The 27,807-nt window shown below is 29.4% G+C and overlaps 4 protein-coding genes and 1 long non-coding RNA gene across 5 annotated transcripts; 2 read left to right on the forward strand and 3 right to left on the reverse strand.

The window, feature by feature from the left end:
* Window positions 1-549: 549 nt before the first annotated feature.
* On the reverse strand, window positions 550-4,080 carry LOC119614486 (calcineurin B homologous protein 1-like). The gene is made up of 3 exons (XM_037970609.1): window positions 3,846-4,080; window positions 936-1,199; window positions 550-852 (listed from the first exon to the last, which is right to left on the reverse strand). The coding sequence occupies exons 1-3, from the start codon at window positions 3,910-3,912 to the stop codon at window positions 614-616; spliced, it is 570 nt and encodes a 189-aa protein (XP_037826537.1). The 5' UTR covers window positions 3,913-4,080; the 3' UTR covers window positions 550-613.
* Window positions 2,095-2,832, forward strand: LOC119614487. Its single transcript, XR_005232329.1, has 2 exons — window positions 2,095-2,520; window positions 2,770-2,832. It is a non-coding gene; the product is annotated as an uncharacterized LOC119614487 (long non-coding RNA).
* Window positions 4,081-4,440: 360 nt separating the features above from the next.
* LOC119614485 (protein VAC14 homolog) lies at window positions 4,441-7,583 on the reverse strand. Its single transcript, XM_037970608.1, has 10 exons — window positions 7,301-7,583; window positions 7,097-7,247; window positions 6,468-7,040; window positions 6,086-6,412; window positions 5,893-6,016; window positions 5,724-5,832; window positions 5,362-5,658; window positions 5,103-5,182; window positions 4,886-5,048; window positions 4,441-4,816 (listed from the first exon to the last, which is right to left on the reverse strand). The coding sequence occupies exons 1-10, from the start codon at window positions 7,396-7,398 to the stop codon at window positions 4,672-4,674; spliced, it is 2,067 nt and encodes a 688-aa protein (XP_037826536.1). The 5' UTR covers window positions 7,399-7,583; the 3' UTR covers window positions 4,441-4,671.
* A 358-nt stretch (window positions 7,584-7,941) lies between these two features.
* On the reverse strand, window positions 7,942-12,858 carry LOC119614483 (probable WRKY transcription factor protein 1). The gene is made up of 3 exons (XM_037970606.1): window positions 11,645-12,858; window positions 8,801-11,328; window positions 7,942-8,517 (listed from the first exon to the last, which is right to left on the reverse strand). Exons 1-3 carry the CDS (start codon window positions 12,561-12,563, stop codon window positions 8,227-8,229), a joined length of 3,738 nt encoding a protein of 1,245 aa, XP_037826534.1. The 5' UTR covers window positions 12,564-12,858; the 3' UTR covers window positions 7,942-8,226.
* Window positions 12,859-20,101: 7,243 nt separating this feature from the next.
* On the forward strand, window positions 20,102-24,388 carry LOC119614484. Its single transcript, XM_037970607.1, is given in 7 exon segments — window positions 20,102-20,353; window positions 21,680-22,424; window positions 22,867-22,888; window positions 22,891-23,345; window positions 23,408-23,819; window positions 23,885-24,044; window positions 24,106-24,388. Coding segments are annotated over 7 exon segments (2,040 nt in total). The 5' UTR covers window positions 20,102-20,294; the 3' UTR covers window positions 24,293-24,388.
* Window positions 24,389-27,807: the final 3,419 nt, after the last annotated feature.

The raw sequence follows: 27,807 nt of genomic DNA on the forward strand, positions 1-27,807 counted from the left end.
TTCTATAGAATAGAATAAAATATATTTTATGATCGCAGTACGTCTGCGACTATTTTATTCATATGGAAGAGCCATAAACGACTCGAACATAATCAGTAATTTCATAACATATTGGCTGGGTTATCACTAAATGAAATGCCTAAATATATGCTGTAATAACTAAAAAAATATTCATTAACACAACTAAAATTGCCGAAAATAACCATCTTTTCCTTCATCCCACAATTACATACTTCCAATTTTAAACATTTTACTAATAGAAATAAATTCCATATTTATAAATTTTTTAAGTACACAATTTGCACATTTTTATTTTTTTGATATTCAGTGTTTACTTAATAAATTTAATACCAATAATATTAAAAAAGGCCATTTTCAATCATTCTATACAACAAACACTACTCATTGTTAGCAAACGGAATGAATGGAAATTTTAACAAAAGCTTAAATAATGCACAAAAAAAATTAAACTAAAAACAAAAATAAGATTAAAAACAAACTGTTCTAAAGTTAATACTTTTTTTTACTATTTATAAAAAAGCCTTAAAATATTTGTATGTATGTATATTTTCTGTGTGTAAATAATTAAATAAAGCTGTTTTGCCCAATAGGTTTAATTCAAGAAACGTATAGACATTTTCTGTTCAACATCAGTGCGTTCTAAAGCTTTGCAAAAGTCCTCAAAGGAAATTTTACCCTGGCAACAGAGATCTGCCTCCAAAATGGTACGTTCAGCTATGCTAATCAATTGATCCTGGCTGATATTGGCACCGACCATCATGTGTAAAATACTCAAGAGTTCATCACGACTAATGACACCATCATCATCCAAGTCGTACATTTTAAAGGCAACTGGAATTGGAAAATTAAATGATTTTTTTTTTTTTAATCTTAAATTTATTTTCTTTTAATGTTTGTTTAAACCTTGTACTTACATTTCAATTTATCTTCACGTGAATTCAATTTGCTTTCCTTTTTATCTTTAATTGGTCGGAAATGGGCCAATACTTTCATGAATTGCCTAAAATTGACACGATCATCGGTACTGTCGGCAAAGAAGGCATGAACAATACGTTCACACAATGGATTAATGGCCAATTCTGGTATACGCAAAAAATCATCACGTGATAAGGTACCACAATCACCACGATCCAAAGAAGTGAAACGTGAATATAAACGTTCAATTTGATTGGGAGTAACTGAAAGTGTTGTGTTGTTGTTATTGTTAGTGGTAATTAATTTATTTATAAACTGGTTCTGCTTCAAATGGGGGGAGGTGAAACATGTAAATGAGCGAATCGATGATTGAAATGAGTTTTTAAAATTTGTCCTCAATTGACTATTCGTAGCTCTCGAACGAATGCAAACTGATACACTCTAGATTTTTAAACAACAATCATGGAACTAGTGACATTGCCTTAACTTCTGGATGCCGTTCTGTGGAACATTGTCGTGATTCTTTGGAGTAAGTTTTCTATATACAATAAAGTCAATGTTTCTCAAAAATTTTTATGAATTTTAAGCAAAAATTTTTAATTTTAATTAAAAATGTTGAATTTTAAGTAACACATTTTTAATTGTTACTGAATGTTTTGAATTTTTAATAATAATGGAGGTTTTTTTTATGAAATTAAAGATTTTTAGTGGAAATTTTTGAATAATGTAGAATATTTCCATAAATATAATTTCTTGTAATATGAAATTGTATTTCTTTAATTCAGCTTTTAAAAAAAAAATTCTAAATTATTTTCTTCTTAGTGCAAGTTGTTTCCTAATTACTTCTTGTTTTTGTATTCTTATCATTCCAAAAAAAATCACTATCAATAAATTGCGCATAATATACAATTTAGAATAAGAACTTTGAAAGCTGACACTCATAAATTTATCACCTTTAAAAAAATATTTATCAATATTATATATTATATACACGTCCATTAATACGTATGAAACTGTAGATAAACATCAAATAAAAACTAAATATCTAAGAAGAAAATAACGTAATTATAATTTAATAAATATTTTAGAACACATATTAAAAATTATAGTTGAAAGCAACTTGAAATGAAATACGATTTCGTACGTTTGCTTTCAACATTACGTCAAATTATGTGCCTATTTTAGTTAAATAAATAAATGAATTTAAGTCATAAGCGAATTAGAAATTTTAATAACAAAACAAACAAAATTTTCCACTTGACATAAAAGCATCAACACGTGATGATGATTTAAAACAAAATAATTATTGAAATACATATGTATGTATGTATGTATGTATGTATATACTTTTTCTGTTGACTGCATTTAAGTTTTTTTCTTTTGTAGTAATGTAGTTTATAAACAACCTTTAAAATAGTATTAAGTTTTTGTAATTTGAATAAAATATTTAAATATGAAAGAAAATTTAAAAATTTAATTAGATGGGAATAATAACTAAATAATCGTTCCCTTTGCTCCAGATTTCATAAAACTTTTGATACAACAAATGTGATTTGGAATACCTAGTTTAATGACTAGATAAATGTAATAAAATAAAATTTATTTGCTAACAATAATTGTATATCTTGTGATCGTTCTAAAGACTTTTCTAGGGATACATAATACATACACTTACACCCATTATAACAAATTTTAAGCATTTTTATTGTACAATTTTCCTTCCATAGTAAATAAATAAATTTCAATTATGTTCTACATTAATTTGTGAAATATATTCTTACTTACTTTTTGTTTAATACAGCTTAAACTAAACAAAAATATTTATTTTTCTAGTTTCTCAACATATTCATCTCTATTATCTAAATGCAGCATAAACAATTTAATGGCCGAAAGAAACACAGACACAAACCTACAAGAACAGTGGCACTCATTTGACTGAAACTACCCAGCAGTTCGCGGGACTGTCCCGAACTAGCCCTCCGACTACCCAAATGATTAGTTACTTGAACATGTACTTGTCCTAGGAGGAAGTCAATTATCACTCTATAGATTATAAAGAGACAGTCAGAAATCTAGTCATAAGGAGTCTATATATGGCAACGAACCTTTTTCGCTTTTCTTTTATTAAGTGTCTACATTCTAGATTACTTTTGGACAGTAAACTGACTATTGTCTCCGTTCTCGCTTACAAAAGCGACACTCAAGTAATGACTGTTCAGTCTCGTTTACAAAGAATACATTCATGACGAAAGACAAATTAAAGGCAACAACGGGGTTAGACGCTAGTGGAAATGACTGTCATTTTCAAATGCTTTAACTCTTTGTCGAACTGATGGTTATTAACGGAACTATCTATTATTGTTGTTACAAAGTCACACGTAAATAATCGTTTTCATCAAGAAGAATGTGCCTATAGTAAAATGTAAAAGGTTTACAACACCTATAAACTCCAGTCATTTGTAAAAATGTTTAATATTCGTCTATATTTAGCCATAAATGTGACGCAAACCTTAACACCCCCGAAATTTTGTCAAAACGCTGTAGAGTATCATCAAGTAGTTCTGGACCGACTTTACTTTTCTATTAGCTCAACTTAAAAATGTGTTAAACAGTCAATTAGCAACTAAATAACAATTAATGGTATAAAAATAGAAGCTAAATGAAAATAAATAATACATAGTACTTTTCATTATTGCTTAAATAAAGATAATAGTTAAGATAATAAATAATATGAAAAAAACACTTGTTATCTGATAAAATACAAAAGTAATTGAAATATTTGTACATTTTACTAACTTCAAAATTGACCCCGTAATATGAATTCGTTTATTTATTCTAGCTGAAGGTTGTTTTACTGATGAATGATGATGAAAGTTATAGTAGAGATGTGAGATTTCTTTAGTACTTACAGCCAGTCTCCTCTTGAATTTGTGCAATTTCTTCGGGACGCAACAATAATGAAGATTTATTACCCATTTTGTTTATTTGATTCTTTAAACTTTTAGTTACACTTTATTTTTGTTTCGAAAATAAAACTAAAACGTAAAATTTAACAACACACAAGTGTTTTGTGAAAAAGTGACTGCTGCTGGTAATTAAACTAATCAGATGCTTTTGACAATTTCAATTGACAATTGTTTTGCTCTCTTCTTCGTTCTCAGTAGTGAAGTAATTTGTAGTTAATACACACAGTTGTATAAAAGAGGTAGTAGATTAGTCATTGTTATAGTACGATTACAATTGCAAGCGCTGTCGACAAGCGTTATGCGTCAGAAAACGTTTTTTTTTTTTTCAATTGAAATAAATTAGAAGAGAAACTCTTGTCTTTTTAACATTTTTAATAATATTAATTCACAAAAAATATGAGAAAAAGGTATTGCCGGAAAGACAATGTAAATAGAACAGAGAAAAGCCATGATGAAGAGTTTAACTAAATTTTACTCTGTAGATGATGAAGAGTACATATTTGAGTTGATTTAAAATAAATATTTTAATATTCTTTATCTTCCATTAATAACAAGATCATATAAAAAGCCTTTATTGTGAACTTTTTTTCTATAATTTATAAAAAAAAAAAATCGCAAAAAATAGAAATAATAAAAATTTTAAATAATAATGAAAATTTACAACATAATATTTGTAAAATTATAAATATTTGTTAGCATCACAGCTTAAAAATGTAATAATTTATGTAAATTTTAATATTGTAAGAAATCTAAAAAAAAAAAACTTTGTTTATATAGCAGTATCATTTACTATAACACTGCGTTTCCGTTGTGTCAGACGCTGATCACGATGGGCTTTTTGTATCTTTTTAAAATGCTCCAATAATTCTTCGAAATTTATATTACTTTTATATTGTAGGGAATGTTTTTCGTTGCTGAGAGATAGAGGAAGGAAATAAATATAATTGATGTATTTAAAATATTAAAATCATTCCATAACTTACATGGGCTGTTGTCCCCAGTAATTGGGTACACATTGCAAACGATTCTTTAGCATATTAAATGCATCCGTTTGAGGTAGTAACATTAGTATTCCAAATAAGGCATGTGCCAAATACTGGGCATCAGCACAATTATTTGCTTTCGAAACCAAAGTAAGTCTTAAAGCTGAAAATTATATGTAAGAAAAAAAACCTGCCATTAAAATATTATAAAACTTACATGCAAAAATGGGCGTTTCTATTAACTGCACCAGCTTATCCAGTTCATTTAAGAGTTCCAATGTTATCTCCACATCAGCACTGTTTAAATAATAACAAATGATAAGTGCTCATAATCATATATGGCTATAGTCTAATCTATAGTGTATATTATGTCTTAGATTAGTCTAGGCTATAGTCTATAGACTAGTCTATAGTCCTGCCTATAACCTATCCTATAGTCTAGTTTGTACTCCGGTCTATAGTCTGGAAAAACTTACAATAACACTACCAGTTCCGAAACATGTTGATAACTTTGAGCCAACAAACACAGAGAAAGCGTAGAGACGGGACAATGAGCCCAACTTATGTAAAGACATTTAAAAAGTTTAGCCGACTTTTCACAAGAAATATCTCTCAAGAAAGAACGTAATTCGAATAATTCTGAAGAGGTCATCAATATACTGTTTAGCAGACGTACCAGTAATGAAGCAAATTTAAGATTTGTCAATTCTTCAGCTATGATTTCCGAAAATGTCAAATAAATATATTCAGCATTTAATAAAACGCAAAGTTGCCTAAAAAGGAAAAGAAAATTACAATGCAAATTAAACGCTTAACAAAAATTGATAAGGAAACATACCTAATTATAAGACTGGCACGATTGTCTAAGAAACTTTTGTCATCATTGAATAAATTAACTAAACTTAATAAAAATTTACGATAATGGGCTTTATTGAAATCAGTGGTTTCTAAAATAAAAACAGAAAATTAATAAACCTATTACATTTTCACTAAATAATTAAACTAACCTTTAGAGTGTTGAGAATTGACAATTTCTGCCAAAACGGAAATACATTTCAAAACCACTTCATCTGAATTATCTGACAAAATATTCAAAAGATTATTACCCAATTGGGTGGTATGATTGGCCATCTAAAATGTTAGATAAAAAAGTATAAAAACATATTTTATTGTTAAGTTTCAATTAATTTAAAAACTTACTTCATTGGGAAAATTTATAAGTAAATGGTGTATCCATTCCAATACCGCCACTTTAGTTTGTACCGAATTGTGTGTTAGATATTGTGACAATACAGCCATTATAGAACGTAACTCTATTTGTTCAATATTTTTCGATTTATGCTCTTTGGAGGAAACTAAATTCATCATAGATTTATTAACCGAAACAGCACATTCTTTAATATTTTTCATATTGTCCACATTATATTCTAAACAGGGTAAAATGGCGGTGAAAATACCACTGGCATAGGGTAAAACATTCGAGCCAAATATTATAACAAATTCGCGTATCCAGGTAATGGCTATAGACTAAAGAAACGATTATTTATAAAATATAATTCAGGATTTACTTCTATTAACCCACCTTAATCAATTCATTTGGTGATTGTGCATGTGTTATGAGTATATTGATGGTATCTTCCATTTTGACAGAACTGGAATCATTACGTATGGACTTAAGAAATTGTGTCAAAGTAGTTTCACACATTCTTTGTATTTCCTGGGTATTATCCTCCAACATGGTAAAGAGACCATCAATTATATCCGTTAAGTAGATGACCATATTAATTTCAGGCACAGCATTTAATATAGAAATCCAGGAGATAACATATTGTCTAACAAAAGAATTCTTGACATAAATGCGTTCCTTTAGCAAAGGTATAAAAGCCTCCAGGTTAAAGGTTTGCGATGACTCGGTAACAATATCCTTAAGTAAGCGATCCAACAATTCACTGCCATCTTTAACCATTTGATCGGAATCTGCAACTAGACGTGATAAGGCCGCAAACAAATCAGGAAAGAAGGGTATAATGGAGGAACGTGCCACTTTAACTACATTGTAAAGTGATTCACAGGCAAAATAACGTACACGTAAATCTTGATCACTCAAACAATTGAGTATGGGAGTAACCAGTTCATTGACATATTTAGAGGAATCCTTAAGAGAAAATAAATATAATGTTAACTCAACCACTATGTAGTATACACACCCACCTTTCCCAAACCCAAACTGGTGGCGGCCAAACCTATTAGGCCACCTTTTCTTTTGTTAGCATCTCGTGAAGAGGCAAAATCATTTGACAATACTTCTATTAGTTTACGTATTTGTGCTGAATTGTTTTTTATATTAAAATCCGTTACCATTCTAGGAAATTTTGATTATTAATCCATTATTAAGTTACTAAAAAAACAACTTACTTTTCTATTTCCTGTGAAGCCAATTTACGTTTATCATAAACTTTATCACCTAGAGCTTTCGCACAGGATTCACTTAATGGTGCATAGGGACTTTCCATTATATTGCTGTTTTTATAAACTTTATGGTTTTGTAATTAATTTTTCTTTATTTCTAATTATTTTATAATTAAATTAATGTTCTAATTTTTATAAAAATTTATCAAAAATCCATTAATCACAGTGGATTTGATTGTTTTTCTGCTGCTACAAATTATTTCGTTTTGTATCTCTCTTTTGTTTAGTCACTTGTAAATAAATGAGAGAGTGTCAAAAAGACGTCAGCTGTTCGTTAGGCTACATATATGAAAGCTTAGAATTATGAAAATCTTTTTAGGGGAAGGTAAGCGTATTTGCATGAATATCCACTAATATGCAAACAATAGAGGCTCTGATTCAGAAATTAACATTTCAAACTTTTTTCATTTAAATCAAATGACAATCAAATAGGCAATGTATGGTGGTCGATTATATTCGAAACAAAGATCCAATTGTCGCGGAAAGGCGTCGTTTTAAATTCATATCTAGTTTTTATTGAGCACAACAATTAATTGTTCTTTGACATGTTGTAGACACAAAACAAAAATAAATAATAATTTCTATAATTAGAAATAAGGCATATTGAATCAATCAATATATTTCTTCTGGAACATACACTCAAAACGAAAAATAGGTTAAAAAATACTTAAAAAATAAAATTGCAGAAACACAGCTCAACTAAAATAAACTAAACATAATCGAAATACATAAATTTAAAATAATAATCCTTTTTAAGGCAAATAAAAGTATTAAACTAAACAAAAATTTAAAACGGAAACATATTTATAGGATTTGAAATGATTTCTTAATAAAATACATATATTTTTAAGTATACATACTTTATTGAATTCTCATGCACTCTTTTCCACAATTAACTCATAGCTATCAACTTCTTTGCACATTTCATTAAACTCTTCGACGAATTCAGTAAGTTCTGGTTTTTCTTTGGGCTCTTTGCGTTGACGTTTCTTTTTTGGAGCCTGTTCCGAACTAGTATCAGTTTCATGACTACGTTGATGCTTTTGTTGCTCAGCCGAATGATTTTCGTCGTCGGATTCATCACTGTCTAAAAACATTACATATTTATTTTGCTTTAAACGACGCTTACGCTTATAGGGGCGTATATATGTACGATGGGCATCCTAAAAATAATTAGTGGTGTATTAAATTAAGTGAACAAAAAATAAATTATATTTTTAAGAGCAATGTATGAGCTTTATACTACCAACAAAGAAGAACTTAAATCTTTGCGGCCCTGTTGACTCTGAACTAGTTGCAAACAAATTAAAATTGTTGCAAAAGTTCAATTTAATATAGCAACTGGTTAGTAAACCATAAAAATATTTATTTTAGTTAATTAGATAATAAACAAAAATAAATACTTTAATTGCTTAAATTATTTATATAATGATAATATGTACTTACATTTTCGTTGAAAGTTGTTTCTGGTTCAGGATCTTTAAAGAGTTCACTTAAATCTAACTCCTCTCCAAAATTTGGCCTTTTTGAATGTTTCCAATTTGATTTATTTAAATGCTTTAAAGCTTCCTTACTAGTTGATGGCTTTGGATTTATCAGAGTAGAGCATAGCATTTCTTTAATACCTCTTTGTCTAAAGCCATCTGCTTTTGAGGCAGCCTCTTCATCAAATAGAGATATGGTTTTTAAAGGATTTCTGTTATTTTCTTTAAGTTTACTTAATTCAATATCGTTTTCAGCAGGTTTTAGTTTACGTAAATCTAGCAGTTTATCGTGTATAGTTAAATTTTGATTATTGTTTGTAATGTCATTGTTATTTGTTTCATCATTTTCCTGGCTAGAATATTCAGTTTGAGATAGAAAATCTTCAAAACCGAAAAGGTCTTCTTTAGGACGGTTTTTAGTTATTTTATTAATGTCAGCTTGAGGTGAAGCACTAATGGAAGCAACACTTTTATCGACTTGCAAAGAATCATCACCTAAGTTTTCTTCAAAACCAAACATTTCAATTGATTCTGTTGCCGGCTCCTTGGAATTGGGTGTTTTATTGGAACTTTTATAGGGTGGTAAGTGTACTACTTCTAAAATATTAATGGCTTTCAGGGGACTGCGATAGTTGAGGGCTCTTCGAGGATTTGGAAGTTGTTTCAAAGCAAATATATTTTCATTCTCATTATTGTTTTCCTGTAACGGTCTAGGTGGTGGCATATTTTCTGCATTTGAATCGTTGGATGAAAATGATGAGAGAACAGATGGTTCATTTTGATTAGGTGTTTGTGCAGGCAAATTTTCGTTGGATGTTTGTGCTTGTATGTTTTCTACATTATTATGAAGAGGACTTTGAAAAGGTGTTACATTGGATGTATTTTGATTACCTATTATAGGAGAAAATTTAGAATTTATAGTCGCTTGACTTTTCGGTTTTTCTTTTCTCGGTGTTGATGGTATGAAATCACTAGAAAATGATGGCAAATTTCCCGAACTTCTAGCAAAATTGAAAGTTTTAGGTAAATAAGCATCTTCATCAACGCGCCAAGGTGAGGGTTTTGTTGCTGGCCTGAGTGGCGGTATAGGAATGGGAGATAATTCTGATTCTAAGGCTGCTTGAGCTGAAGGCATTTGTTTGTTTTTCGGTGTACTAACAAATTTCTTTACCATTTCTAATAGTAAGGAAGCATTTTTTCTTTGCAAATCGGAACGTCCCGCTTCATTTATTAGTACACTTCTAGCCAAGCGACTAAAAGTACCTTCCTGATCATTTACATGATGTCTATTGTTATTATGGTTTAACGCCTTATTAACCGTTTCAATTCTTTGATTTTCCATATTGTCGTCATTATCTGGTAAAAGTGGTTCATAATTATCAAAATCATCATCCATGTGAATTACATCAACTTCATCATCTATTATAGCTGCATGTTCCTTAGTGACTACGGGTTTCTTTTTGTTATTCCTGGTATTTTTTGATTTTTTGTCCACAGTTGGTTTTATTTTTTTCATTTGTTTGGGCGGTGGCGGCTTGCGTTTAAATACCGGTTTACCCTTTCCTTTACAATTTGTGGCCACACGTACTTTTCCTTGATCTATAAGTTTTTTAATAATATCAGCTGTGGGATCGGTATTTTTTGTTGTACCATCTGAATCGGAAGTTTGAGATTGTGATAAAAATTCGTAGATATTATCTCGCTTTGCCACAGTAGAACGTTTTGTCAAAAAACGTCGTTTCTTGCCATTAGCTGCTGCAGGTGACGATTTAGGTTTTGGTTCAGTAAAAGCTTTTGTCATATTTTCTGCAGCATCTTCTTTATGACGATGAAAGAATTTATGGGTGTGATTTTTTGCTGGACTTCTATTACTTTGAGTTGTTGCAATGCCTTCCTCAACTTCTTTTTCGTTTGGTATTTCCATAATTTCCTCCTGTTCATTATTCGGCTTTTCTGGTGACTTTAATAAAAGGTCATCATCTTCATCTAGAGAATTTAATAGATCAACTATTTCTTCAGATTTATTGGCTAGATTTTGAGATGAAGATTTGTCTTTAGAAGTTTGCTTGGATTTTACTTTATCTTTGGCGTTAGTAAAACCAAATTCTAATAAAGTGGAATTTCTTGCTGGTTCAAAACAAATTGTAGAATTTTGTTGAGGTTCAAATTGTGTTACTTCCAAATTTGTTGTTAGATTTCTATTTGTTTGTCCATTTGTTCGTCTTAAGGATAATTTAGCGAAATGCTTAATACAGTTCTGAGGTTTTAAACGATTAACTAAATTATTGGTTTCTGTGTTATTATTAATTGTTTCCGATTCTAGTTTATTTGTCTCTTGGTCTCCATTGTGTTTTGAATGTATTATTGTTTCTATTTCTTTATTTTTTGGAGATTTCCTTAGTGATTTTGTTAAACTTAATTTATGAAAATTATTACGTTTATTTACTTCTATTGCGGATTGATGATTTGGTGCTACTGGTTCTGTGCATTCTGAAATTGTTAATAATAATAACTTAAAGAAAATTTATAGAAAATTTACTGTTTTAATAAACTGTATAACAAATAAAAAATAAACTAAAATATGTATTTGCACAATTTCAGAAAGTAAAATAAAATTAAACAAAAACGGCAATTGCAAGAAATACTAACTGTATGAATTTATAATCTTTATAATCTTTATATAAAATTTATAATCTCATAAGTAGAAATTTATAACCGATTATGGCCTATATAGGCTAGGTTATTGAAATAAAGAATTTGAAATTGAAATTGAATTTAATAAAAATGAATAGTTTCTATAACTTACCAGTATTTTCTTTATTTCCCAGTATAATTGGGGTTTTTTGTAATCTTACTATACATGCTCTAGTAGTATTTGGTTCAATAACGAAATCTTTTTCTTTTCCAATAACTGGTGTTCTTTTCAATCTAACTACACATTTTTTGGCAGAGTTGGGTGTTGATGGTTCTTCGATCACCACTTTTGAATTTGATTTTTGAGGTGTATTTTTTAATTTAACTACACAGTTCTTTATAGATTTAGGAGTTCTAGGCTCTAAACCATTAGTTTTTAATGCAGCTCTTTTATATCTTTGCGATTTTAAACCTTCAGCCTCAGGGGGTTGTTGTTGTTTTTTGTTTGTTTGCTTAGCTGTACGTTTTAGTTTTATAAAACAACGTTTTGGAGAGTTATTAGTTGAAGAATTCATATTGAAAGCAAAATTATCTCGAATTTCTGAAGCTGCAGCCAAAGTTTTACCATTAAAATTTTCGTCTTTCTCAGGAATAGCTGCATTATTTATAATTTCAAGGGGCTTTTTCCTTGGTCTTCCTGCTTTTTTTGTTTTCTCTGTAGATCTATCTAGCTTTGGGGAATTCACTTCTATGTTATTATTATTTTCATTTACTTTACATTGTGCCTGCAATGTTTTGTTGTTGTTGTTGTTATTAATATTGTTGTATGAGCTGCTGCTGGTATTGTTAGTGAGGGTGCGTCGTAATTTAACAAAACATAAACGAGTTTTTGGTGATACAGTTTGATCATTACATTCAATTGAATTTATTTTTGAGGTTTCCTCTTTAGATTTTTTCATATTTTTTACATTAACACGCACTTTATGTACTTTTCCATTCATTGTTTTCACAGGCGTGGTTGTTTTTGCTTTTATTGTTGTTGCTTTCTTAGCAGCAGCAACTTTTCTAGTGTTTTCTTTGATTTTAGCCATCTTATTTTTTGTAAATATATAAAGTATATATCACTTAGCACATTTAATGAAAAATTGTTACTATTTTGCGCTATTTTAATGTTTAAATAATTAAAATTACACGTAAAATGAGGAGCAAAACTTATAAATTTGTATTTTTAATTAAACAACCGCCATATTGAATTTTAGACCTCTTAGCCGATAAACATTATCGACGTCAGCGGCGGCGTTAAAAATTTCGGCGACGGTGACTTTTAATTGGGTGTAAGCCGTCAAAATTTTCTAATGTGTTTTAAATTTTAATTATTATTATAATCAGGGTAGCTAAAAATATCGCTCGCGATCGCTATTTTATTTATATCGCTTGAAATTTTTTGAAATTCAAAATCGCGAGTTTTATTTTTCAACACGCGAGCACAATTTTAATTAGAGTTTTATGTGTTTTGAATTCGCTTCGTAACCGATATTTACATGTTTTTGTTTTTTCAACTCGCTTACGAGCGAGTGGAAAACGAGTTGAGTTCGAGTTAAATTCGAGCCGAAAATCAGCAAAGTGTGTGTGCAAGAAACAGGTTCTGTTGTGGTAGTAAAAAAGAACTAATAATATGGGAAATAATTATGTATGTGTGATTGTGTAGCCGTAGGTTTTATGACGGTCTGACAAAGCAAAAGTGGGAAAGTATAAGAAATATATTGTCTACCTTTTTATTTAAATGTGTATGTTTTTTATCTGTAGTTATGTATGTACATGTGTATATTGATGGACATGCAAGTGATCTTTAAACATTTTTTTATTTATTACTGCCTGTTTCTCTAAATGCCAAATATATTGAAAACAAATATATTGAAAACAACAAATAAATTAAAAATTTTGTTTTTGTTTTCAATATATTTATAAGAAAGAAAATGTAGTTTCGATATTGTGAAACAGGCAGTTAGATTATTGATTGTGAATCAAATGGTTTGGAAAATTTTATTATTAAGATAATAAAACACGTGTTGAATGATGTATGTATGTATGTATGTATGTATGTATGTATGTATGTATGTATGTATGTATGTATGTATGTAGTATGTATGTATGTATGTATGTATGTATGTATGTATGTATGTATGTATGTAGTATGTATGTATTATGTATGTATGTATGTATGTATGTATGTATGTATGTATGTATGTATGTATGTATGTATGTATGTATGTATGTATGTATGTAATGTATGTATGTATGTATGTATGTATGTATGTATGTATGTATGTATGTCTGTATGTATGTATGTATGTATGTATGGATGTATGTATGTATGTATGTATGTATGTATGTATGTATGTATGTATGTATGTATGTATGTATGTATGTATGTATGTATGTATGTATGTATGTATGTATGTATGTATGTATGTATGTATGTATGTATGTATGTAGTATGTATGTATGTATGTATGTATGTATGTATGTATGTATGTATGTATGTATGTAGTATGTATGTATGTATGTAGTATGTATGTATGTATGTATGTATGTATGTATGTATGTATGTATGTATGTATGTATGTATGTATGTATGTCTGTCTGTCTGTCTGTCTGTCTGTCTGTCTGTCTGTCTGTCTGTCTGTCTGTCTGTCTGTCTGTCTGTCTGTCTGTCTGTCTGTCTGTCTGTCTGTCTGTCTGTCTGTCTTCTGTCTGCTGTCTGTCTGTCTGTCTGTCTGTCTGTCTGTCTGTCTGTCTGTCTGTCTCTGTCTGTTTCTGTCTGTCTGTCGTCTGTCTGTCTGTCTGTTTCTGTCTGTCGCGTGTCTCCTCCTTTGCCGCCCCTCCTGTCCCTCTCTGTCTTTGTGTCCTCTTTTACTGGGCCCCTTCTTTGGTTCTGTCCTTTTCTTATCCTTGATTAGCCTTATAAATTTTAAATTTATTCAATTTACAAAATTATAAAACTCGCGATTATCTCGTTTTGACTCGAATCGCGAGCGAGTTCTATTTTACGCTCTTTAAATATTCAACTCTTATCGCGAGTTTAAAAATCGAAGTCGAATAGATTTATTCGCCGGAAAATGAATTATTTAAATCGCTCGAATTAAACTCGCTCGCGAGCGAATTGAATTCGATCGCTATCTGTACCCTGATTATAATTATGCATATACATTATGTACAGAGCCCTGCGCCGACAAATATTAACGGCGGCGGCGACTGACACTAAATATGTCGGCGGCGGCTTAAAATCGACTGTAAGCCGGCTAGGTTTTCAACTACGTTTAGTTTTTAATTTTTCAACGATTTTAAATAAAAACGGAATCCGAGAGATCAGAAAGTGGGATTTTGGAAGCAAATATATTGTTTATAACAACAAAACATAGCAAGCTCAAAAGTTGTGTGAGAAATTGTGCAGGGATGAATAAAAAATTCTTAAAAATTAAAAACAAATCCTTTCTACAAGTTTTACTAGGATCTGCCGATATTTAACCCTATCTTCCATATAAAACATCTTGCAGAAAATCAGTTTCTAAAAAATTTTGCATTAAGAAAATGATCAATAACGTAAAAACAAAGATATTTTATTTGTTTATTTACTAGCTATACCCAGTGTGCTGTGCTACCCTAAAAGCAATATAAATAAGAAACCCACTTAACGATTTTGATGATTCTAACTACAATGGTTTTCCAGATATACAATTTGTTACATATGGGAGATTCCACGCTAATTATTGCAATTTCACCAATTATTCCGAACGTTAATTAAGATTTTAATTTAATCTATGAAAAATTTGAATAATCTAATAGTTTCCCAGGTATACAAAATTTTGTATTTAATTCATATGGGAATTACCAAGCCCCTCATCGAAAGTCCGCCCGTTATTCTCTAAATGTTCTTCAGCAAAATTTGAAGATTCTAGCTCTAATAGTTTCTCAGATATACGAATTTTTCTATTTAATTCATATGGGAGCTCCAAGCCCCCCAGATGAAAGTCCGCACTTTTTTCTCCAAAATGTTCAGATGAATATTAAAGTTCTTCGTGCAAAATTTGAAGAATTTCCGCTCCCCTCATTGGTAGTCCCCCAATTTATTACCCAAAATGTTTACATGGATGTTAAAGTTCTTCCAGAACAACATCATTTAAAGGGATCACAAAGAGATTGAAAAATATTCCAAAAGTTTCACTTTGAAAACATTATTAGAATGTATGGAAACTCGCAACTCTAAAGGCAGACTATTCCTATTTTAGCGGTAATTTATGATTAAAATAAGTAAGAAGTAAGAGTTATATTCGGCAAATCATATGTCGTAAAAAAGCAAATTTCGGAAGTGGTCCGATCATTAGATTAATAGGACCATTAGATTAAAAGAACGTCACCGTGATTTTAGGATTAGGGACTTAAATGTGGAATTGGATCAATAATATATATAATTTAAAGTATTTTTTTAATTCTACAATAATTCTATCATAATGATAACTTTTGGAATGATGTATTAGCTGTAAACTGATTTTCTGTAAGAGGATTATATTGGCGGACCGATCCTAATAACTTTATTTTTCATAAATGTAGGTTTCGGTTCCTAAAAATGTTTTTTTCGTCGACATCGACATTTGAAATCCCTTTATGTGCGTTTAAGTAATTTTCTCAAGAAGATTTCATATACATATTTGCATTACATATTTTCGTTCCAACAAAAATTGTTTTATTATGGTATTATTAAGTACGTAAAAAACGTTAAAATCAATTATTGAAGGGGGCAGGGTCAGTTATGGCCTATAGATATTTCGATTGATATCGAGTCTTTTTTGCAAAATGGACGTAAGCGAGATAAATTTTCGTTCAATTAGGATACTGCGTGTTTAATTTTATGTTTATATATTCAATATTTTAGAAAATTCAAAAAGTACCAGTTAAAAAACGAAAAATTACCAGAAATACTCCATTTTAAATTTTCGTTCACTCAAGTCTCTGATTGCTTAGTTTTGTGTTTTTAGGTTCATTATAATAGAAAATTCAAATAGAACCAGTTGAAGAACGAAAAAGTTCCAAAAAGTACCATTTTATATGTTATCACTTAATCCGGGCTGTACATTCCTAATATGTTTCTAGGTTCAATATTATAAAAAAATCAAAAAGTACCAGTCGAAGATCGAAAAAGTACTAAAAAGTCCCTTTTTATAGATTATAATTTACTCCGGGCTCTACATTTTATTTTCATGTTTCTAGGTTTAATTTTATGAAAAACTCAAAAAGTACCAGTCGAAGTACGATAAAGTTTCCATTTTATAGATTCTCATTTACTCCAGGCTCTAAGTGCTTAATTTCATGTTTCGAGGTTCAAATTTTGTAGCAAGCTCAAAAAGTACCAGTCAAAGAACGAAAAAGTACCAAAAAGTACCAAAAAGTGCCATTTTATAGATTCTCATTTACTCCAGGCTCTACGTGCATAATTACATGTTTCTATGTTCAATTTAATAGAAAACTCAAAAAGTACCTTTTGAATAACGAAAAAGTACCAAAATGTCCACTTTTATAGATTCTCAAGTGCTGAATTACATGTTTCTAAGTTCTAAGTCAAAAAAGTACCAGTTGCATCATCGTATTGGGAACCCGTTATTATGTATTCATATGTATAAGTTAATAAACCAATAATAACACAATGTTTTATAAAAAAGTACCAAAAATAGGTACAATTTTCACCCCTTAAACGTCCGAATATCCAAAAAGTACTAAATTCATATTTTTATTTGTTCGTCAAGTTATGAAGGATTCAAAAATATTTTTTTAATGTTCTCTGGTTTAAAAGATACATGGGATGCAAAAGAAGTACCAAATTACAGTTTCTACCCGTTTATTTCTACCCGAATTTGAAAAAAGTACCAGACACCTGTCCGCTTATTTTTTAAATGAATGACGATAAGCTTTAAACTGTTTTTGTATCTTTTATAGTTTAGGAGATATGAGGTTATCGAATTTACCCGTTTTTACCATTTTTAACCCCCTAATCATTCGAATTTCCAAAAATTCCGTCTTAGTGGCTCTATTTGGTGGGAGACCAACCTCCTGTCCAAATTTCAGCTCTTTAGCTAAAACCGTTTAGACTGTGCGATGATGAATCAGTCAGTCAGTCAGTAACGTTAGAATTTTATATATGTATATAGATTTCGTGCATTGAATTATACTGTAAAAACATTGTAATTTTCGACTTGAATTCAAGTTTCGTTTTCACTGGAGAATGCTATTGAATTAAAGTGTAATGAAAGTGAATTTCAACTCTTGAAATTTGAATGTTTGACTGGAATTAAACTTGTTTTAAACTTTAATTCCAGCAAGAATGCTTATTTGGTATAGTGTGACAACTATAAGGGATCTAAAGTCGACATAAAGCCCACAATGGTTAGTACCAATATTTTGCCCAAACAACATCTACATACCTAGCCAGGTTATATCCTCTAGGTCCGTGAAGACATTCTCTACAAAGCTATAAATTTGTATAAAAGACGGCTTAACAATTGTTTCTTGTAAATATTCGGCCACCATAGTGGAGACAACAAGAGATTCACTGAAAGGCACACCTAACAAACATCGCGCTCTATTATGGGTGTATGGTAGTGATTCTGCTAAGATCAATGGTATAATAATAAGTATATATCTCAAGGATACCCCCTGAATACGGCAATCAGTTTCCTTCCATTGCCTCTAGGTGATAATATACAGTATTGTTCGAAACCTAAGCAACTTTTTTTGGCATTGTATACAAAGTGCTATATTTTCTATTTTAATTGATTTATTCAAAATTATATAATTGATAATAATAATATTATGTGTCTACGTTATAATAACAACAACAAAATTGTAATTCCATTTCGATGTGAGTTACAAGAAAATAATAACTGAATTAACTCCATAAATAGCTGTTCGAAACTTAAGCAACTTTTTGATCTTCTTATGCAAATCTTTGGTGCCTTTGAGTTCCAAACACCTTTATGGAATAGATTAGTTACTAGTGTAGTTCGTAATGAAACCCAATCGGATTTTAAGCTATTCGCCCCTGCAATGTTTTCCAAAACGGCGAGTTCCGAAACAGCACTTCAAAACGCCGAACAGCATCTCTAAGGGATTTGAGTCAGGAAATTTTGATGAGCAATCAAAGAGTTTGGGTCCTATTACCCGATAACAACTCTTAGATCAACTTTGCCAAAGGTTTTGCTTCATTATCATGCTGAAAATCGCAATAAAGTAAGTTGATCTGTTCGATGTACTCAATCATATGATTCATTTTGTTGGCGAAAAACGTCCCAAAAGGAAAAACAATCCAACTTTGTTTGTGTTTCAACATCAGGACTAACTCTTCTCTTTAAAAAACATAGCCACACCCTAAAATTTTGCTCTCCATTCATTATTGGGCCTTTACTAAAAGGGTATATTGTAATATTTCCTTCAGCCTCTGAGCCTCGCATACTCTGTTTGAATTTAAGACGGAAAATGTGGACCCGTTTGTAAATAAAACTGTTTTTATTAGTCTTGCGTAATCTATTTCAATATTCTACCCAAAATTGTACAAAATTTTTGAAAAAATCGAATTTCTTTAAGTAAACTCTGTGCCATGTCACTGCGGGATTCATATGCGGTTACATCATCGTACATTAAAGACTTAAAAAAGCATGGAGGTCACACAATTAAGGTTATGGGCAAGATTTTTAGTGAGTAGAGTAAGTCCTGATGTTGAAATACAAATAAAATTGGATTGTTTTACTTTCTGGGACATTTTTGGCCAACAAAATAAACCAAAGGATTAAGTACATTGAACAGAACAAATTACTTTGTTGCGATTTTCAGCATGATAACGAACCAAATCCTTTAGCAAAGTTGATCTAAGAGTAGTTATCGTATAATGGGACCCAAATTCTTTGATTGTCCATCAAAATCTCCTGACTCAAGCCCCTTAGAGATGCTGTTCGGCATTCTGAAGCGCTGGGTCGAAACTCGCAGTTTTAGAAAACATTACAGCTGGCGAGTGGCTTAAAATCCGATTGGGATTCATTACGAACTACACTAGTAACTAATCTATTCCATAAATGTGTTTGGAACTCAAAAGGATCAAAGATTTTCATATGAAGATCAAAAAGTTGCTTCAGTTTCGAACAGCTATTTATGGAGTTAATTCAGTTATTATTTTCTTATAACTCACAGCAAAATGGATTTAAACTTTTGTTGTTGTTATTATAATGTAGACACATAATATTATTATTATCAATTATAGGTATAATTTTGAATAAATCAATTAAAATAGAAAATATAGCACTTTGTATACAATGCCAAAAAAAGTTGCTTAGGTTTCGAACAATACTGTATGTATACAAATAATTATGCAAATTTTTTCTGGATCAGCCTATAATCACGAACATGTTTTGTATATATCTATTCGGATCGCTACATTATTTCAAAATGTATATAATGTAAATCTTATACAAAAAACAAATTGATAAAAACGCATAAGAAACTCAATATCGTTAACAACATTGTTTATGTATTTAACTTTAAAGTGTTATACATTATACAACTCTGTTGTGTATAACACTATAATATTCCTCGCGCCTCTTTTCTTCTAGTTTTTTTTTTTTTATTTCTGCTGGTCTATATAATCACACAAAAAATATTACTTGTTGAATTAAATATTAAGTAAAATTTTCATTTCAAAACGGAAAAAAATTAATTGAATAGTGTGTTTTGAAAAATTTATAAACAAAAATACAAACTGTATAAAAACAAAACAAACGATGAACAACAAATCTATCAAATCGAAGGAAAACAACGAGAATTTGTGTCCAAGAACAAGGTAAGATGATGTGATCGAGCTGATGGGGAGTAAGGGAAAAAATATTAAATAATAGATAAAAATATGTAAATAATCAATTATGTTTTGTTTAGCAAACAATTTGTGGGAAATTGCGTAGTTTTTATTAATTTATTTTCGGTGGATGCATGAAATTCTCTTTGAAACGTGTCAATATAAGAGATATTTTTAGCTTTTTTTTTGTATGAAAGTTTTTAAAGAGAAATGTCAATTAGCTGCTCTGTATTATCGACATTTTGGTTGTTTATAACAGTGTTGACAATTATGTTTATATAAGAAACCGGTTTATAGCTAAAATGTTATAAAATAATTTTATTTGAGACCACCAAATGCTAAATAAGTCTATTTATTTGCTTAAAATCATTTTTAACGATAATTTAATATTTAAAATAGCATTAAACTTTTCTTCATACATTTGATGCAAAAATAAAATGTAATTTATTAACATATAAAAACGCCATTATGACCACACCATGTTTTTCATAGGTAACACGGTTCTTTCAGTACAACAACAAAAATGCAATGTCAATTTTATAAGTTGTTGCAGTTAATAAACTAAACAAAAAAGTGAATTATTTATTTAAATATATCAATTAAAGTGTTTAATAATAAACTAACAAAAGTAATTCACTATTATTAAACTAATCGAAAAATGTTAAAATATTATTGGTTTGGAAAACTGTATTGTAAAAGTAATAAATTTAGTGCCGCCGCCGCTTGTTGATTTTTTTCTACGTGTTTAGTTTTCTATTTGGGTAATTCTTGTCTTTTTGTATTCATCATCTTCTTAACGTCAATATGATTTATTTATAATTGTGTAAGATTATTGTAATTTATACAAATTGCTTGAATAAAATATATGCTGATTTTAATTAAATTAAAAAGGTTTATGACCCCTAAGTGTTTGTTAATGTTTTTTGGGTCATATAGTAAATACAAAAATGTCTAGTGCATTTTTTTTGTTTGTTATTAAATGGGCGTGGGTTGTATATAATGTTGTGGTTGTTGTAATGTTGGCATGTCAATGTTTTGTTTATGTTTATATGTTTGATTGTATGTGAACATTGCTACGGCATATGTGGAGATGTGGGAATAGAATGGATACTACATTGTATTAGAGATTTTCTATTGATACCCTATATAATGTACACGTAGAAAGTTTTATTAAAGTTTTGTAGTTTATTAAAAATGTTATTAATCCAATGAATACCATGTCGATGTAAGTTAGAGTGCAGTTTTAGATATAAATAAATACCTATTTGTTAATAAATACATAATACAATGTAAATTTCCTTTTCTTTAATATAGAAAACGTTTACCCAGCAAGAGTTCAACACAAACACCAAGTTGGAAATTAGCTAAACTAGATACCACTTCATCGCCTTCTGCTCTAACTAACGAATATTTAGAAGAAATGGGTATTGGTATGTTGGATTCCGAAGAAAGTTCTTCATCGGCAGCCTCGGCTATTGCATTGCCAACAGCTGATGAAAATTCAAACGAAGCAACACCGAATCTCGATGCACCGAAATTTTCACATCAACAAAGACAAATTTATCGTAATATGGATACTTCCATATTAGATGCAACCACAGACAATGCTAGTAATCATAGTTTTCTAGACCCCAATGACGCACAAGCTAAATCGACAATTTTGAACAACAACAACAGCACTAATGGACAGCAACATAGATTAAACATGAGCAGCAATTCAAATTCATCGTCATCATTTGACATTTATACGGACGAACAGTTACAACAGCAGCAAACGTTACAAAAACTAAAAACAACGACAATGGACAAATTTCAATTACCACACAATACTGTCGGGGTAACGGCATCAGGTTCACAACAAAAAAAGATCGCCATACTAGGCGTTGGAGCTGGTAATAATCATAATAGTAATTCACCATCAAGTGGAGGAAAGAATACAAGAAGTCCTTTGGCTACAGTAGCTTGTAACAGCTTTTTAAGAAATACACAACAGCAGCTATTACTGCAGCAGCAGCAATTGCAGTTGCAACAACAGCAACAAATGCAGTTGCAGCAACAGGTGAGTTGTTGATTAAATAAATTTTCTATAAAAAATTATCGATAACTTAAATTTTTATAGAAAATTTATCAGTAACTTCAAAATTTTTTTAGAAAATGTATTAAAACTTCAATTTAGATAATTTGCTGATATCTTTAATTTTCCATAAAAAATCTATCGATAACTTAAAAATTTTTGTATGGAATAGTTATTGATAATATAAATTTTCTAAAAAAGGTATCGATTTTTTTATAGAAAATTCGAAATATCTATAAAAATATATCTATGACAGGAATAAATATTGACTAATAACTTTTAAAATAATTTTTTTAAGAAAATTTATCGATAACTATGAATTTTCTATACAAAAACTTAAACATTTTCGAAAATTTCAACTTTTTACCTTAAGTTTTTTATACAAAATTATTTTTAAAAATGAATCCCTTTCAACCATTTCTTTCAGTCGACATTTATGAACTCTTTACCACAAGATCTCAATCGCCATCAATGTTACCATCGACCAGTCAACAGGCAGCTCTTGTAAAACATCAACAACCCCAACATCAACAGCAGATGCATAATAAACTATTTCAGCAACAATGTCAATTGGTTCAACAGCAGCAACAACAACAACAACATCTACAACGCTTTGTTCCTAATGAAAATTTCTTTCTATTTCGCAATCAGGCCATGCGTGAACGTAATCCCGATGGGAAAGATCATTTTAACACTCTATCAGATGAGATTATTTTGCAGATATTCAAATGGCTTCCTAAGAAAACACTTTTGCGTTGCGGCTATGTCTGTCGTCGCTTTAACAATTGTGCCAGTGATGAATCACTGTGGACACGACTCGATTTGGGTGGCCGTTCTATAAAACCGGGTGCAATGGAGAATATTTTAAAACGGGGTGTTGTTATACTGCGTTTAGCACAGGCGGAGGTAATTTTTTTTTACAACATATTCTCTTACCTTTATTAAATACTTGTTTTTATTACCTCTAGCTTAACCATCCAGTTTTTGAACCACATTTTTTAGAAACAGAACCTAGTTTTGAAGCCAAACTACAGTATTTAGACTTGAGTATGGTATCGATAACCAAGCCATCATTAAAGATGCTTTTATCACGCTGTCGTCAATTGAAAAAACTTAGCCTGGAACATGTTGCTCTAAATGATGAAATTTGCAATGAAATTGCCAAAAACACAGGACTGGAAGCACTAAATTTGGCCATGTGTTCTGGTTTGGAAGCTTGGAGTGTTAGAAAAATGATGGAAACTTTAACACAACTAAATAGTTTAAATATTTCCTGGACTAATCTATCAGTCGATGCGGTAACATCTTTGGTAACCAATGTAACGCCAAATTTAATGCGTCTAAATGTTGCAGGCTGTCGTAAAACTATGTTTGATTCACGTAAGCTTTAGAACAAAAAGTTGCTATAAAATATCGTTAATTATTGCATAAAATTATTATTACAGATCTTGCCAGTTTAGCTAAACGTTGTCCGCAACTGTTAGAGTTAGACTTATCAGATTGTACTGGCCTCACTGGCAATGCTATTGGTATAATTGGCAAATTTAAAATGCTCGAATATTTATCTTTGTCTCGGTGTTATTTAATACCTGCTTCTGCCTATATGTAAGTAAATTTCTTTAAAATTAACTTAAATAAATAATAATTTTACATTTTTCCTTTACAGAGAACTGCGCAATATGTCTACTTTAACATATTTAGATATCTTTGGCATGCTTACCGATTCAGCCTTAGAAATGTTAGAACATACATTTTCTAAAATCGGTATTAATAAATTTATACACAGTTCTGTGGCTCGTCCCACGGTGGGCACTAGACGCACATCAATTTGGGGTCTACGTACACGGGATTAGTTTCATATATAAATTATAACACTAGTTTCGCTTTCTTCCATTCGTCACCCTATCCTCATTTTTGATTTTTTTTTAATTATACAAATGAATGTTTTTTATATATGCATATATTTAATTTAATTGTTAAAATATAGACTTTGTTCTTATTTTAATATTTGGTTTCTTGTAATTTTAATTTCATCAAAATTTTCCATTAAAAGAAAAATTTCGTTTCCATCCCCCCATTTATGTTTAATTTTCTTTAAATATTTTATCAGAGAATTTTAGTTTTTATTTTAAAGCTTAGTTTTAAAAATAAAAAAACATAATAATCTATTTTTCTGTAATTGAAATAATTTGCTATTTAAGAAAACTGCAGATATGATTTAGTTTCTAAATAAAATCAAATTCTTAGTTTGGGAATGTGAAATCATATTTTAGTTATTTAAGCATTGTGTACATAAAAGTATAAAAAATAATAATAAAAAAACTATAACAGATTTGTTAAAAAAGTTATTTTTATGTTGTTTAAGGGCATTGGAAAATCTAACGGGATGTGGTAATTTTTTGTATAAAATTTTTAATTTAATGAAAATATTTAATATGAAAACCCTAAAATCTGTTGTAGATCCTTAATAACGCCGCTATTGACAAATAGAGAAAAGTTGTAATCACAAAAAAGTAAATATCCCCCATAGATCTCTAAATAACTCATCTATGGAGAAATCTGATATCTGCGATTTCCAACATAAATAAGTTTTTATATTTAAAATCGATTCACATTCGATCCCAACATCCAAATAAGGTCTCCTTCAGAAAAGTGGCTTTAAGGTAGCCGGAGTACATGATCCAGATCCATTTATGTAATCCTAAAACTACTCCCCTGTAAACTTTATTTGAGTACATGTTCCGTTAAGTAGTCCTATGTAATGCAGGCATGGATCATGTTATTTTTTGTTTTTGAAAACATAGTCTGCACTTCATAGGATCATGTTGCGGATCATGTACTCTCATGAGTTTAGCAAGGTAGTAGTTTTGGAATGACTGATGTAATGCATAATCTATATATTATATAGATTACGTGGTCTTCACCTAGGACACCACAATGTTAAATGGTGTATGTTTTTTCATATATTTGGATTAGTTTTGATTCTAATCTTTGATTAGTTTGGTATGAATAGGTTTTAATGAACCAAAATCTCTACAAAATAGGTCTGTATATCTATAGTATCTACCTACCTACCTAGCTCTCTCTATATCTATCTATCTATCTATCTATCTATCTATCTCTATCTATCTATCTATCTATCTATCTATCTATCTATCTATCTATCTATCTATCTATCTATCTATCTATCTATCTATCTATCTCTATCTATCTATCTATCTATCTATCTATCTATCTATCTATCTATCTATCTATCTATCTATCTATCTATCTAGTTCTATCTATCTATCCTACTATCTTCTATCTAGCTATCTATCTATCTATCTATCTCTATCTATCTATCTATCTATCTATCTATCTATCTATCTATCTATCTATTTATCTATCTATCTATCTATCTATCTATCTATCTATCGATCTATCTATCTATCTATCTATCTATCTAGCTATCTATCTATCTATCTATCTATCTATCTATCTATCTATCTATCTATCTATTCTATCTAGCTATCTATCTATTCTATCTATTATCTATCGATCTATCTATCTATCTATCTATCTATCTATCTATCTATCTATCTATCTATCTATCTATCTATCTATCTATCTATCTATCTATCTATCTATCTATCTATCTATCTATCTATCTATCTATCTATCTATCTATCTAGCTATCTATCTATCTATCTATCTATCTATCTATCTATCTATCTATCTATCATCTATCTATCTATCTATCTATCTATCTATCTATCTATCTATCTATCTATCTATCTATCTATCTATCTATCTATCTATCTATCTATCTATCTATCTATCTATCTATCTATCTATCTATCTATCTATCTATCTACTATCTATCTATCTATCTATCTATCTATCTATCTATCTATCTATCTATCTATCTATCTATCTATCTATCTATCTATCTATCTATCTATCTATCTATCTATCTATCTATCTATCTATCTATCTATCTATCTATCTATCTATCTATCTATCTATCTATCTATCTATCTATCTATCTATCTATCTTCTATCTATCTATCTATCTATCTATCTATCTATCTATCTATCTATCTATCTATCTATCTATCTATCTATCTATCTATCTATCTATCTATCTATCTATCTATCTATCTATCTATCTATCTATCTATCTATCTATCTATCTATCTATCTATCTATCTATCTATCTATCTATCTCTATCTATCTATATCTATCTATCTATCTATCTACTATCTATCTATCTATCTATCTATCTATCTATCTATCTATCTATCTATCTATCTATCTATCTATCTATCTATCTATCTATCTATCTATCTATCTATCTATCTATCTATCTATCTATCTATCTATCTATCTATCTATCTATCTATCTATCTATCTATCTATCTATCTATCTTTCTATCTATCTATATATATCTATAACTTAGGGCCGGTAGCGTATTGTATATAGTAGTATAGCGTATTGTATATATAGTATAGTATTGAATAACATGTTTTGAACACAAATCTATTTTTGGTAGCGTTCTAAAAATTATATAACTTCTGGAATTTTTTAAATTAAAAACGATGTAATTTTTTTAATTTATCATATAAATTGTTTTTATTTATTGTTTTTTTATTTTTATTAAATATATTACAAGTCTTATTTAAATTCATTTTTGTTTAAAATTTTTTAATTTTTTTGTTTTTTTTTTTTAATTGGAAAAAATCTATTATGAATTTATTTTTAATTTTTGTTTTATTTTTAAAGAATTTATTATTTTGAACGTAACTACTTAATTGTGTAAACTTTTACACAAAACTTGTTTTTTTTTTGTTTGCTTGGTATTAAAAAAATGTCTGTTTCATAATTATAATCATAAGTAATAAAGTAAATAAATATGTATTTTTTTCAATTACTTAAATTAGTTTTCTTTTTGGCTTAAACTAATATACAATAATTTTTCTTTTATTTTTTTTTTGTTAAATAACTATAATTTATACGAAGAATAAGAAGAAAAAGCATATTTACATATTTTAAATTTTGGAGCGAACTGTGGGGAGTATACATTAGCATCATTTAAATTTATATATAAAAAAAAAAATTAAAATTAAATTAAGAAACATTTTTTCAATATGTGGCTTATGCACTCTACACCTTGTCATTTTGGCTTTTTAAACATTTATTAACATAAAGTTAAGAATTTGTTAATTAATTTTATTAGAAAAACATATGTTTAAGAAATTCGTTTAATATTTTTTCAAATACTTTCTTTAATTTTTAGTTTTTTTAGGCATTAGTGGTTATTTATTGACAATTTTTTTTTTGGTTAAATATTTATTACTGCTTAGCTTTTTTCTTCATTTCAACATACA

This window comes from Lucilia sericata, unplaced genomic scaffold (genome assembly GCF_015586225.1).
Source record: "Lucilia sericata isolate MDLA Ls3-8-SP2 unplaced genomic scaffold, ASM1558622v1 Contig002952F_arrow, whole genome shotgun sequence".
NCBI lineage: Eukaryota > Metazoa > Arthropoda > Insecta > Diptera > Calliphoridae > Lucilia > Lucilia sericata.